The sequence below is a fragment of the Vipera berus genome, assembly GCF_964194415.1.
Source record: "Vipera berus genome assembly, chromosome: 3".
NCBI classification, from domain to species: domain Eukaryota; kingdom Metazoa; phylum Chordata; class Lepidosauria; order Squamata; family Viperidae; genus Vipera; species Vipera berus.
Window position 1 is genome coordinate 108,229,027 of NC_138204.1, and position 15,462 is coordinate 108,244,488.

General features: G+C 40.5%; 1 protein-coding gene across 1 annotated transcript in view; it reads right to left on the bottom strand.

Moving 5' to 3' along the window:
• The window catches only part of LAMC2 (laminin subunit gamma 2), an 83,988-nt gene that overhangs the window by 26,089 nt on the left and 42,437 nt on the right, over nt 1-15,462 (bottom strand). Inside the window, exons 5-10 of the mRNA XM_081323234.1 lie at nt 7,120-7,256; nt 6,188-6,307; nt 4,125-4,314; nt 2,989-3,098; nt 2,111-2,332; nt 745-927 (exon numbers count right to left, since the gene is read on the bottom strand). Of these exons, the coding sequence (XP_081179360.1) occupies nt 745-927; nt 2,111-2,332; nt 2,989-3,098; nt 4,125-4,314; nt 6,188-6,307; nt 7,120-7,256 (962 nt within the window). The remainder of the gene's footprint in view (nt 1-744; nt 928-2,110; nt 2,333-2,988; nt 3,099-4,124; nt 4,315-6,187; nt 6,308-7,119; nt 7,257-15,462) is intronic.

Below are 15,462 nucleotides of genomic sequence, written 5' to 3' on the forward strand. Positions count from 1 at the left end.
TTGAGGTATAAAAGATGGAATGCACTTCCATACAAAATAATTGCTTCCATAGATAAATAAATGAAACAAACTCTTTCTTAGATTTCTCTCATTATACTACTTTGATTGTCTAAGAAATAATTTAAATGGAGGCTGTATTTAATTCTAAATTTTAACTTCTACTTAGAAGTGATTCAGCCTAAGCAGAGACCAAACATTTCATTAATCTTGTCTAGTCATAAGTCTAGTCATTCACCAAAAACCAGATTTGGAAACCATGGTGATTCCACAGTAACTTGTGCATAGAAAAGAGATGGAGCTTGCATCACAATGACACAATGCTTCTGGCATTAATCTGATTCCCCTTAGATCCCTCCCCTATACAGATCACTGGCCACTACTGAGTTTCTAAAAAGCAGCACAGGGAGAATGCATTTTAAAGGAAGAAAGTGGAACTAGAGGAAGGTTACATAATGGCTTCTTGACCCTCCACAACCCTGTAGTTGGGAATCCTAACTATTGAAGAGAATGACATATTCCTCTCTTTGCTTCTTTTGTTTTCTCAGATGGGCAGAGACTGACATCCCCAAACCTGTCTCTGGATGCCTTGTTTCCCTGCCGCATATGTATCATCGGCCTCCCACCCCTTGGCTAGACTCCTCCCACCCCTTGGCAAGATTCCTCCCACCCTTTGGCTAGACTCCCTTGCAGAAAAAAAGCTTGGAGAAAAAAGAGAATTATTTGACAACAGAATATGAATCCTACCACCAGTTCCTGGAGGACACCTGTTACAAGCAACTTCCTGTGTGCCCGGCAAGACTGAGCAACCATAACCACTTTGGCATGGACATGGTTGGCAGTTCTTTGAGTCCCAAGGAAGGCTGTAAAACCCAGTTGGGCAAGCAGTACTTATATGGACCATGGTTTCATCTCCAGCATAACACTCTCCTGAGCAAACATATAAAGAGAAAAGATAGAAGTTGAATGGAGCCTTGTATCACAATCCAGTGGCTTGCTTTCTTTTTATGGAGAAAAGTTTGAAATAGATGAGACAAAAAGAAAAATGTTGAAGGAAGAAACCATTAAATATAGAACAGATCTTGATATATCAAGCTGGCATAGTCAAACAAGTACGGTACTAAAGCAGTCTTTTCTGAAGAATATAAATAGACTTTTGAAGAGCAACTTTCATCTTGTGTTGCTAAAATACTCCCATTAATTTCACAAATGGTAGCTTATTGTAGGTGTCAGGCATACCCACAATAAGTGGTACAGAAGATCTATTCATTAATTGAATCACAGTTTTTCATTCCTGAAGAATGTGGGATCTAAAACTCAGGAATGAGCTTGTTGCCTGTTGAAACTCAGACAGATGATGATGAAGGAGTCTACGGAAAATAATTGCTTTTCAACAATTGATAAAGTATCAGGAAATTCTTAGAAGAGATGAAAAAAGGAACAGCTTTCTCAATCCAAAATTACCCTTTTGACATCTAAGGAATTGCATATTAGGTAGCTTATTTTGTGTAAGAATTGCACTTTTATATAATTTAAAACAACATTATCACATAAGATATAATGGTACAGAATACTACTAAGTGATCATGTTGGGGGCAAGAATGACAGAAACAAGTCATGACAATGACAAGAATTTTAGCTGTCAGCCCTGCTCATATGGCAACAGGATTAAAAACTTTATAGCAGTTTTCTTATTATTATTGCTGCAATATTTTTGTTTTTTTGGTAAGCCAAGTGAGCAAAAACCAAGGGAAAAAACAAGTAAAAACTGAATACCACATGCATTCCAAACAAATCTTCCTTCAGGTCTTTTTAAATATTAATTTACTAAACATTTAAAGCAAAACCTCTCAAAGTTTTTGTAGAATTTCTTCACAGCCAGGGAAGTTGGTCACATTAATGAATATGACTCTATCTCTATTTTATCTAAAATTGAGGACATATAATATGGAATATATGTCTTCATGCCTGGTCCTCCTTCACAAAGTATTTCCTGGTCATTATATAGACTGATCCCACAGTGATTTTGACATTCACGCCCTTTTAAATAAAATTGAATGGACAGGGAAAAAAACACCATCACGACAGAATCTTACACTATGGATTTGCTTACCTGTTTCTGAATCACAAGTTCCTCCTCCCTTGCACTGACACAGCACACATTGCCTGAAGGCCCCAAAATTTCGTGAATTCTCTCTCTTGTACCCTGAAGCACACTTCTCACAGAATTGCCCCTGGTATCCAGTTGGACATGCACATTGCTCCACCCAGGGGGCCGGAGAGCCAGTGCTTGGCCTTGCCGAAACCAAAATGACATTACTGAGGTATCCTGGGACTAAAGGAACAAAACGTGATTCTAGGGAATATTCCAGAGAAGAAATCGTGACAAAATTAGGCAATGGCATCTGGATTGTGTCTAACAGAAAATAGAATATGTCTTGGGATTTCAGAGATCTACTTCCAGATGTCTTCTACATGTCAACATTTGTTCTCTCCTATTTCTGCATTAATCCTTATTTAAAAAAAATAAAAAAGCTGAAAGAAAACTAGATACATATGAATGATTAAATTTCCCCAAATATCCTGACAGTTCTTGTCCAAACTGATGTTTCCAGATGTGCTGGACTTCACTTCTCATAACTTCTTGGCAACATGGTCTTTGGCTCTTCAGTTAAATAAGAGAAGCATACCCCGTCCCCAAGGAAAATTCTTTGCAACCTTTTCTGTGCTGCAGAAGTTCTTTGCTAAAAACACAAAGCAACTCTGAGAAACTTTCTGTGAATGTAAAAAATGACTAAAACCATAACTTTAGTTGGCTGAAATCATCTGTTTTTTTTAAAAATGGTTTATTGCTTTGGGTTCTTTAAAATGGTTTTATTGCTTTGTGTTCTATCGGATAATAAAATAGGATAGAAGTGTTCAAATAAGGAATCAGCAAAAAAATAATATATTCAGACTCCTTTTTATGCCCAGTTGCTAATCCCAACTCACCAGCTCCATGAGTGGCTCTGATCCGAATTGATGACAAATTCCCAGTTAACTGATGATACTCAAGGTTAGTAAGCCTAGGGCTCCAGTTACTATTTGGGTGTTCATCTAAGCTGCAGGCCAGAGATAAAGAAAGAAAGTTATATGGGGAAAAAATCTACCTAATCATCATTCCATATAAAATATATCTCCACAAACACAGTAAGAAATGAAAGAAACAGAACACTGTTGTACCAAGAAAATGACCATAAAGAATGAGAAAACAACAACCCTCTGAGGTCAAGGAGGAACTGGAAATATGGCATAGATTTTCAGTGAATCTCAGAGAGTCAAACACAGTTACAAAAGTCAACTACCTAGTAAATCAATATAATATTTTTTTCAATAATTTTAGAGAGCTACCTATCCTTCTTTACTATCAAGGAATCAAAGTTGCATCCAAAGCAACAATAAAAGTGATCCCTCTACACACAAAAATTTATATAAGACCGGAGTTAACTTCCTTCAAATCCATTATTTCCAGCTGGCATGTCTGATGGCATGCAATGTAAGGGTTCTATTCCAAGTACAAGAACTGAATATGAATATGCCATGGGTGGGAAAGATTGAAATACCATAACAGATAGTCAGCTATGCTGTGCTACAGCTCAGTGTCACTTTGGTGGAGTCAATGCATAGACTATATCAGCACAAGTTCCTCTATGCTATAAAGGAGGATCAGTGACTCAGAATTCCTAACACACTTCCATAAAGTTGGCAGGTTTACAGGACATAGTTGGAAAACTACGTATGTATCTAAACAATCAATTTGTTGTAAAATAAAGCCTTACAGAGCTTGTTCACATAGGAAGATATACCACCTGATTTCTTCAACAAGCTTTTGATGATCTGACATTTTCTCACTGATGGGTTAATTGCCTATATTGAAAACCACTAAGGTGATACTGAATGATAGGGAAGTACTACTTGAGATAATAAATCTGTGATAGTTCATTCAAATTTGCCTCATTTTGTGTTAAAGGGCTGACTCAGAGTAAGTGTATCATGTGAACCCAGAGTCAGTAATAGGGTGTCATTGAGGGAACCGTTCTATTGTCTTTAATATTTGAGAGAGTCCTTAGATGTCCCAGGCAATTTACCTGAATGTGTATGTCTTGCTGATTCCACAAGGCAGCATCCTGCCATTAGATGGGAATTGGGTCATGACTCTTAAGCCAGCTCCTTCCAAGATGATGTCGTGCTGTGAGGGGCGAAATCCAGGTCGGTTCACTCGATAATCAAAAGACAGCATCTGTCCATAACTCAGCTGCTGGTTCCCAAGGAACCTGGCTGCAAAAAAAGTGTATAGTAAAAACAGCAATACAAATAAGAATTAAAAGTCTCCGCAGATGACATTTACAAAGAAAATATTATGGAAAATTTTTATGTAACAGTATCAACCTCCAGAGCAGGGTTCTCCAAACTTGGCAACTTTAAGACTTGTGGACTTCAACTCACCGAATTCCTCAGCCTGGATGGGAAATTCTAGGAGTTGAAGTCCACAAATCTTAAAGTTGCCAAATTTGGAGAACACTGCTCTAGAGCAAAATAAAGACTTAAAAGAAACAATGAATTTGAAAGGGTGAGATCCCATAGCTTCTAATTGCATGGTTATGGCCTAGTTAAAAATCTGTTTATTTGCTTGCATATTTACTTAATTGTATATTTTAAATCTGTTTCAGACAAAAACATGTCAAGTTTACCCAAAAATATCTTTGAATACAGCCAAATAGATTTTCTAAACTGGCTGGACATGTATTCCTTTGGAGGTCAGCAATATTGTGAAAGCCAACCCAGTTCTGCTTGGATCACATGATGGAAGAGGGAGGGAGGGAGGATTTATAATGGAACAGGCAGAGACTTTCCAAGCTATGTGTGACTGTCTTTCAGGGGCTTTTTTCCCCTGGAATTATCCATCCGAATCCAGTTTATTTTCAAATTAGACTTTTGTGTTATCAGTTTTCTTGCCCAATCAAATTTTGTTCTGTTCTATTCAGTTTTCAGAGTCACTTTGCTGACAGACAAGCCTGTTTCCTAATTTCTTTCCAACATTTGGTTGGGTTGGAAAGAATGAAGAATAAAAAACAATTGAGCAGAGATAAGTCAGGTTTGCTTTTCTGTTCCAAATATTAAGCTACTGATCTTCCTTCCTTCCTCTGTGGAGAAGATTATTGAGGTATGGCAGTGATTCTATGTTTTTGTTAGCCTTTCTAGTAGGCAGAAATTTAAAAAAGAATTATCTCCATCAACTCTTTTTGGGTATTTGAGGAATGATGGTTGTGTAGAAGTGCGCTCTTAAACAATTAATTTGATTTGTTTAGACACTTCAAGTTTGACTAGAAGTAACTAAATTACTCTGATTTGGATATTATTTCAGATCTGCTCTTCCTCAAGATATTTGCTGGGAAAATGCCACAGTAATGGCTGAAAATAAATTTGCATACAAAAAGTCTCAGAATCTATTCCAGCATCTCTAGGTAAGGTTGGAAAAGATTTCAATCTCAAATCTTGAAAATCTGCCATTGATCAGTGTCAACAATACCGAACCAGATGGATGAATGATTAGTATTAAGCATCTTTCTGTTCTCTATAAAGCTAACAAATTTACCAGGAAAAGTAAATATATGTCCACACCAACAAATTTAAGACAATCTCCTTGTTCAGCAGAATAATTATTCATTGCAGGCTTGCTGCATATTTTGGATCCATAACTAAGCAGTATTCAAGTCTTTTGGTAAGTTATATATTGATATACAAGCTAGAGCATTTTACATCCTATATAGCTCCTTTCTGAAAGAACAGAATTTTTTTCAAACTAGAAATGCCTAACTGATCAAACTGAATTAAATTTAAATTTAAATAATTCTTCCTGAATATGAAATTTCACTTTTTTCATGTAGCCACACTAACTGTGAGGAATGTTGGCTAAAGGATGACAGAATACCATATTGAAGCATCCTTGGGAAAACTATCATATGCTCTGTTACTTACAGTACAGTGTTAAAATAATAGATCACCCCATTGCCAGAAAAACACATGTGACTATACAGTAAATGGTATCCAAGCTGGAATATATGATTATATAGGAAAAAAGTAAAGATATATTTTGCTGAATGGTCCTTTAGAGGTGTTCCTCTCCACAATGGGATATAGAAATATGCACCTGGAGCTACAAAATAGCTGGAACCCAGCCTTCTAGAAGTCACAGAAATTTCCTTGTGCTGTGGAGACCATTGGAGCTGTAATGGGGATCCATTTTCTTGAGCTTGCCAACCTTCATCACCTGAAGTACAGGAAAAGCACAGCTTACTGAACTGAGTTGGAAATCCACAGTTACTGCTTTAGGAAATGTAACAGGAGAGAAACAACTTTACCCATAGTGTGTAATTGAAACAAAGGTCAATGCATTTCCACTGTACTTACTTCCTGAATACAATGTCTTCCTGAAAGAGGCAAAGGAGGAACACTCCTCGCCAGTACTGTCTCTAGCCCTGTGATACTTCTGTACTAAGGATGATTTTGCCTGGAATGGTTCCTTGCTGAAAAAGTTACTTCCTGCAGTAAGGAAATTCCTGGGCATCTCTTTATATAGACTCTTGCTTGTAGATATGCTACTTGAGAACACAGGAGCATTTTAGAGACATGAAGCTAGTATGCCCAAAGGAAGCTGTCACTTTCTGTCTTGCCCCTTGAAGAGAGTTTAGCTGCTTCACTGATATCTGTAAGAAGCCCTTATATTTTGTTTTGAAGAAATCCAAGTGACACCCTGTTTAACCTTCTGGTCTGGCATGTCTGAAAATGCATAGAGACTCTTGAAAGTTCACTTAAAATTCAAAGAGCTCTTAAGTAAAATGCAAATAAATAATAGGAGGGAATGATATGCTAAATATGCTGGGGGGAATGAAAACATAGAAAGATAATTTCTTGGCTCGCAGGGGTGGGGACTGGAGACAGTATGTCTCAGCAAGGGCCTAGTCAGATCTCTGTGTAATATTCACCCTCCCAAGGTCATTTGTTGTCAGCCAGTCTCTATGCTAGTAATATCTGATCTGGTCATATACTAAATTGTGGTCTGTATTTAGTGCAGTTTTTTACCTTGTTGAAATGTAGATGTAATTTTATACACACTATAATTTTTCCCACTGGAGCATGTAGTTGAATGTCCATAACAAAAGCATAGAGAACAGCCCTCTGGATTCCTTGCATTTAAGTTATAATAGCCCTCCTTGCATCTGTGAAAGAAAAAAATCCAAAATACCGAAGGTTCTCTTAAACATTTTTGACACATTTCCATTTTAAATTGCTCTTCTTAACTGTTCTGATATGAAAATATCTAGATCAGTATCTAGTTTTAAGAAACCTCTAAACATAAAAAAAAACTTCTGGATTTTGAGATTAGCCATCATTAGATATTCTAGTCTATCACTGGGAAGAAGCACTGTGTTTCTAGTCAAATGATCATTTCATAGTAGAATGGCTATCATTTATCCCAATGCAAGTGAGAAAGATTTAAGTGCCTCTTTTTTTTTATATGCCATATCTTTGTTTGCAGTAAAATTCAGGTACAGAGCCATCTGGATTAGCAGACAAATTCCAACCCATACTTAATTTGTGTATTAATAACATAACTTTTGATATTAGATCAAGATCAATTATGTGAGTGTACTCATACATCCAGTGAGCAGAGCCCCACATTGTAAATATCAACTCTTTTTCATAATCCATCAGAAATTGAAATAGCCAAATTAATTATATCTAAGGATATAGTCAGATACTTTGCCCCCTTGTTCAGTATCTGCATTTTGTATATTTTCAGACCATAATTTAAGTACGTACTAGGCTGTAAACATGATAAATACTTCATATTCATGTCAACAAATATAAAAGCACAAAGTATGGAAAAGGTATTAATAATTAAAAGTTGTTAGGCATAAAACCCCTTCATGGATTACTGCCTTGTCGTGGTGAAGGGGCTTGCGTAATTCAATGAAGCTATGAGCTATGCCATGCAGGGCCACCCAAGACGGAAAGCTCATAGCAGAGAGTTCTGACAAAACTTGATCCACTGGAGAAGGAAATGGCAACTCACTCCAGGATCTTTGCCATGAAAACCCTATGGACAGTACCAAAAGGCAAAACGATATGATGCTGGAAGATGAGCCCCTCAGGTTGGAAGGCGTCCAATATGCTACTGGGGAAGAGCAGAGGGCTAGTACTAGTAGCGCCAGAAAGAATGAAGTGACTGAGCCAAAGCCGAAAGGATGCTCAGCTATGGATGTGTCTGGTGGTGAAAGGAAAGTCCGATGCTGTAAAGATTCTTTCTCCATAGGAACCTGGAGTGTAAGATCCATGAATCAAGGAAAGCTGGACGTGGTCAAACAAGGGATGACAAGACTGAACATCAACATCCTAGGTATCAGCGAACTAAAATGGACAGGAATGGGTGAATTTAATTCAGATGACCATCAGGTATACTACTGCAGGCAAGAATCCCTCAGAAGAAATGGAGTAGCCTTCATAGTCAATAAAAGAGTAGGAAAAGCAATACTGGGATACAGTCCTCAAAATGACAGAATGATCTCAGTTCGAATCCAAGGCAAACCATTCAATATCACAGTAGTCCAAGTCTATGCCCCAACCACCAGTGCTGAAGAGGATGAAATTGACCGGTTCTATGAAGCCCTACAGCACCTTATAGAACTAACACCAAAAAATGATGTTCTTATCATCATGGGGGACTGGAATGCTAAAGTGGGAAGCCAAAAGATAACCAGAATAACAGGCAAGTTTGGCCTTGGAGTACAAAATGAAGCAGGGCACAGGCTTCATCACCAGACGGTCAACACAGAAATCAGATTGACTATATGCTCTTCAGTCAAAGATGGAGAAGCTCTATACAGTCAGTAAAAACAAGACCAGGAGCTGACTGTGGCTCAGACCATGAGCTTCTCATTGCAAAGTTTAGGCTTAAACTGAAGAAAGTAGAGAAAAGCACTAGGCCACTCAGGTATGAATTAAATCATATCCCTGTTGAATATACAGTAGAGGTGACAAATAGATTTAAGGAATTAGATCTGATAGACAGAGTGCCTGAAGAACTATGGACAGAGGTTCGCAACATTGTACAACCGGTAGCAACCAAAACCATCCCAAAGAAAAAGAAATGCAAGAAAGCAAAATGGCTGTCTGAGGAAGCTTTGCAGATAGCTGAGAAAAGGAGGGAAGTGAAAGGCAAGGGAGAAAAAGAAAGATACACCCAATTGAATGCAGAATTCCAGAGAATAGCTAGAAGAGATAAGAATGCCTTCTTAAATGAACAGTGCAAAGAAATAGAAGAAAACAATAGAATAAGGAGGACCAGAGATCTTTTCAAGAAAATTGGAGAGATGAAACAAACGTTTCATGCAAAAATGGGCATGATAAAGGACCAAAATGGCAGGGACCTAACAGAGGCAGAAGAGATTAAGAAGAGGTGGCAAAATTACACAGAAGAACTATACAAGAATGAGCTTAACGTCCCTGGTAATCACAATTAGGTGGTCACTGACCTTGAGCCAGACATCCTAGAATGTGAAGTGAAGTGGGCCTTAGAAAAGCTGAGCAACAACAAAGCTAGTGGAGGTGACAGTATTCCAGCTGAGCTATTCAAAATCTTAAAAAGACAATGCAGTAAAAGTGCTACACTCAATTTGCCAGCAAATTTGGAAAACTCAACAGTGGCCACAGGATTGGAAAAGATCAGTTTACATTCCAATTCCAAAGAAAGGCAGTGCCAAAGAATGTTCAAACTATCGCACCATTGCACTCATTTCTCATGCTAGTAAAGTTATGCTTAAAATCCTACAAGCTAGACTCCAGCAGTATGTAGATCGAGAACTACCAGAAGTACAGGCAGGATTCCGAAGAGGCAGAGGAACTAGAGATCAAATTACCAACATACGCTGGATCATAGAGAAAGCTAGAGAGTTCCAGAAAAACATCTACTTCTGCTTCATTGACTATGCTAAAGCCTTTGATTGTGTGGATGATAACAAACTCTCGCAAGTTCTTAAAGAGATGGGCGTACCAGACCATCTTATTTGTTTCTTGAGAAACCTATATGTGGGCCAAGAAGCAACAGTGAGAACTGGACACGGAACCACTGATTGGTTCAAAATTGGGAAAGGAGTCTGGCAAGGCTGTATACTGTAGCCCTGCTTATTTAACTTATATGCAGAGCACATCATGAGAAAGGCAGGGCTAGATGAATCAAAAGTTGGAATTAAGATTGCCGGAAGAAATATCAACAACCTAAGATATGCAGATGATACCACTCTAATGGCAGAAAGTGAAGAAGCACTAAAGAGTCTCTTGTTGCAAGTGAAGAAGGAGAGTGCAAACGTTGGGTTGAAACTTAACATTAAGAAAACCAAGATCATGGCATCTGGCCCTCTCAATTCCTGGCAAATAGATAGAGAAGAAATGGAGGTAGTGACAGATTTTATTTTCCTGGGCTGCAAGATCACTGCAGATAGGGACTGTAGCCAAGAAATTAAAAGACGCTTGCTCCTCAGGAGGAAAGCCATGACAAATCTAGACAGCACATTAAAAAGCAGAGACATTACCCTGTCAACAAAAGTGCGTATAGTCAAGGCTATGGTCTTCCCAGTTGCAATGTATGGCAGTGAAAGTTGGACCATAAGAAAGGCCGAGCGCCAAAGAATTGAGGCCTTTGAGCTATGGTGCTGGAGAAGACTCCTGCGAGTCCCTTGGACTGCAAGGTGATCAAACCTGTCAGTCCTAGAGGAGATCAACGCTGACTGCTCTTTAGAAGGCCAGATCCTGAAGCTAAAACTCAAATACTTTGGCCACCTAATGAGAAGGAAGGACTCACTGGAGAAGAGCCTGATGCTGGGAAAGTTTGAGGGCAATAGAAGAAGGGGGCGACAGAGAATGAGGTGGCTGGATGGAGTCCCTGAAGCAGTAGGCATGAGCTTAAATGGACTCCAGAAGATGGTAGAGGACAGGAAGGCCTGGAGGAACATTGTCCATAGGGTCACGATGGGTCGAACACGACTTTGCAGCTAACAACAGACATAAAAGTGAAGTGGAATTTTACATTTAACTGGATGCTGCTAGAAAACAAACAGAGCATCACAACACTTTGGTTGTTTTCATACTTCATTCTTGGCAAAACATTCCCAAGCAGATAGATTCAAAGACTCTTGATCTTAGATAAGATGAAATGAATATGTGTTGTTCTGCTCTAAGATCTTTGAGTGTGAGGTGTGAATCTTTGCAACAAGAAGAGACTCCTTCACTTGTATGTGCTTTGGAGAAAGTTGTAATAACTGGCTAAAAAGGACAGAATGTACTTGAAATCTAATATAGGTTTGGCCTGGATCTTTCTGAGGAAGATTCCAGGCTGATAAGCAATTTAGCTTAACTGCATACTTTATTACAGACATAAACATTTGGCTGACAGATACCTTTGATTTCTTCAGCTGCCTGAAAAGATGCTAAAACAGTACAGAATTTTAAAGAAAAATTTGGGCAGAATTCTTTAAAGCTGAATTACATGCAAGAGGTGATGTCCTAGGATTGCTGCTCTGGTAAAAAGTTAGGTTTAGACTACGTGATTATGCCACTATGTGAATTCTGAAATAGGGCTTCAACCAATTCTAGCTTTCTAAGGCCTACGCATGATCAAACATGATACTTTATATAGAGATCCTTCCTTCTCCTTTACAGAAAGGAAAGTCAGAGACTAAGCATGCTGAAGTGTAAGCCTATACAGTTATGCTTGACTTAGGCTCATCACAGGGGTCCAAGGATATTAGAGAAATCAAAACACCTGGAATGGTATACTTATGCAATTATTTAAAACTGCAGGAGAAGAGGCAAGTGCTAAATGCCCCTTGTCAGCAAATAAGGAACAATATTTTTGTGGCTGAGAAATGTGTAAACAATGGTATAATTATACTAAGAAAGTAGATGCAAGAGAATGTGCAAAGTATCAGTTCCTTCCTCATGCAAGCAAACTTTTGCTTACAATTGTACAAAGAACAGTTGAGCCATACATGGAAAGATAAATGCAAAATGTTCAAGTACCTTTTTGAAAAGGCAGAAGGGCAAGAGATCAAATAGTTGATGGATAAAACAGCAAGAAAATTTAAAGAGGTTTTTTACTTTTGCTTTATTTACTACAGAAAAGCCCCTTTGACTGAATCATTTGTGCTAAAATATGGAATATATTAAGGCTAGTGCATTTGCCAGAGTACTTGATCATTCTGAGGCCTTTGCAATGAACAGAAACGTATTGTAAGAAATAATTTTGGAGTGAGACATACACATATCTGTTATCTGTTTAACTTGCACAGCAAATCCATTATAACACTAACAGGAATGGTGGAGACGACAGCTAGAATTCATAATTGCTGATTGAATCACTAACGGGTTGAGACCGAGGACACCATTTTCTTATGGTGTTGAAGTACACAAGAGTTAGAAGGCTCATTAGAAAAATAAAAATGGGCAAAGAAAAAAAATCTGGATTTACATTTAATAATAAAAAGCCTGTCCAGCTTGGTGATCAAGCATCAGCCCTATCGGAGCTCAGCTGGGCTCCTTCCCATGGCGATGCAGGGCGTTGTGTGCTGGCAGAGCAAGAAATCAGCCAATCTGTGGTGCCAATCCCCTGTGACGATCTGTTTCAGGGATTCCTTGGTTGTGCAGACCATGCATTCCGCTTGGCCATTCGATGCTGGGTGAAAGGGAGCTGACATGGCGTGCCTTATGAGATTTGCCCTGAGGAAGGACTGGAATTTCGAAGCGGTGAACTAAGCCCCATTGTCTGAGACTAAGATGTCTGGAAGCCCGTGTGTTACAAAGATTCTGCACAGTTCCTGGATGGTCCTGGCAGTAGTCATAGTGGGAACTGGTGCAACCTCCAACCATTTAGAGTGGCTATTGACCACTATTAAAAACAGCTGTCCCTGAAATGTGGATTCTTGACCATGTGGATGTGGATTGATGTGGATTCTTGACCATGGTGTGTGATTGTCCTCCCATCAGTGGACAGGGGCCTGCGGCATCTCCGGTCTGGATTGCTGGCATGTGTAGCAACCATGTACTTGGGCCTCAATAGCTTTATCTAGCCCTGGCCACCAAAGCCCTTTATCTAGCCCCTTATCTGCCCTTGGCCACCAAAGGTAGCTCCTCACAAGTGCCTTCATCCACACTATTCCCGGATGGCCCTCGTGCAGACTCAAGGATTCTGGGTTGCTCATCTCTCCTCATGAAGAAACTCTGAAATTCTTGGCCATTCAGAACGTCTAAGTGTTGCAGGGATCTCCCGGTCTACCTGCTTGCCTGACAGGCTGAGTACACCAGGACTCTGAGGTTGTCTAGTGGACATTTGTCCAACCATCCAACTAATTTAACACGCGGCTAAGCATTTTGTCAGCTGCTGTCTCAGCAGCTACATCTCCAGCATGGAGGGGAGACTCCGGCAAATCCTGAATAGCCAAGATGCATGCAGCAGGAGCTGGAGCTGGCTCCATGTGTGGCAGGGGCAATCTGCTAAGGCCATCTGCATGGCCCATTTCTTTGCCAGTTTTGTGAATCAGCCTGTAGCTGTAGGCTGAAAGGGATATAGACCACCTCAGCATTCGAGAAGACAGAATCTGAGGTCTCTGTTTGTTTGTGGTGAACAACCCTAGAAGAGGCTTGTGGTCTGTAAAGACCATGAATTGGCAGCCATACAAGTAGTCATGGAACTTTTTAACCCCGGCCACAATTGCCAAAGCCTCCTTGTCAATTTGCACGTAATTGCGCTCTGTGGACGACAGGGTCCTAGAATAGTATGCGATGGGAGACTGTTTCCCATCAGCCGACAAATGGCTCAACTCAGCTGCAACCCCTTACGGGGATGCATCACACACGATGCAGACTGGCAGCTTCTCGTTAAAATGAGTGAGTAGAGAGTTCAAGGACAGCAGTGATTTGACTGACGTGAAACTTCTTTCATGGACAATGGTCAACTGCCACTGAGCCTTTTTGTCTAAGAGCTGGTGTAACGGCTCTGCCTTATGTGGGAGGAATGCATGATAAAAATTAAGAAGGCCCAAGAAGGCCTGAAGCTCTCCCTTGGACTTCGGAATTGGGGCCTGCTGAATTGCTTTCAGCTTTGAGTGCGCCAGATGAATGCCATCGGCATCGATGCAGAACCCCAGAAACTCAGTTGACTCTACCCCAATCTTGCACTTTTCTTTTTTTAATCTAAGTCCTGCTGAGTGGAACCGCTGAAGGATGGCTCTAAGCCATTCAGCCAGAACCTCTACAGATTCCCCGGCAATGAGAACATCATTGAAGTAGGGGCAGACCCCTGGAATGCCCTTGAGTATGTGCTCCATTATTCCCTGGAAAATCCCTGAGGCTACACTCACCCCAAACTGTAGGTGCTTGACCTTGAAGGCCTCCCGATGGGTGGCAATGGTTTGGGCGACTGCCATGGTCTCATCCACTGGCAGCTGTTGGTAGGCCTGCACCAAATCTAATTTGGCGAACACACAGCCTCCTTGAAATGATGCCAAAATATGACTGACAACTGGCACTGGGTACGCATGCTGTTGAAGTGCCCGGTTAAAGGTACACTTATAGTCAGCACATACGCATACTTCTCCATTGACCTTAAGTGGCGTTCCTATGGGGGTCTCTCATACCCCACTGTCTACTGGCTGCAATACCCCCTGACTGACCAGCTTGTCCAGCTCTGCGTCGATTTTGGGTTTTAAAGCGAAAGGCACTTGATGAGGCTTGATCCATATTGGTGTTACCAGGGGATCAAGCTTGAAGGCTATCGGAGGACCCTTGTACTCCCCTAGGCTTGAACTGAAAACATCCGCAAATTCTTGGCAGACTGAAGACAAGTCTGCCGCTTGTGTTGGGTGAATGCCGGTTACTTGAATGCCCAATGCATCAAACCAATCGAGCCCTATGAGACTAGTGCATTGGCCTTCCACCACTACAACATCTAGTGGGCCTGCAAACCCCTTGAAATTCACCAGAAGTGTGGCTTTACCCTTGACTGCCACTCGGGAGTTTTGGAAGTCTGTGAGCAGTAGATTAGACGGCCGAAGTTTGACCCATCTGTTGCTGCAGTTGCAAATGTGCCTGAATGTCCCTATGGAGATGATGGACATGGCTGAGCCTGTGTCCAGTTCCATTTTGCATGGAACTCCATGAAGCTTGACCTGAAGTCGAAGTTTCTGTTTAAGGGGGCAATGGGCACCAGTGCGGAACATGCTCCTTCAGCTGGAGCAGAACCCTACTCGGTGTTGCCCCAGGGCCCCGGTACCTTTCCTGACTGGATCTTCCTGTGGATGGTCCCTCTGGCGACCTCGGCAGATGGCTGCAATGTGGCCTGGTTTGCCACACACCGGCACGTGGCTGTTCGGA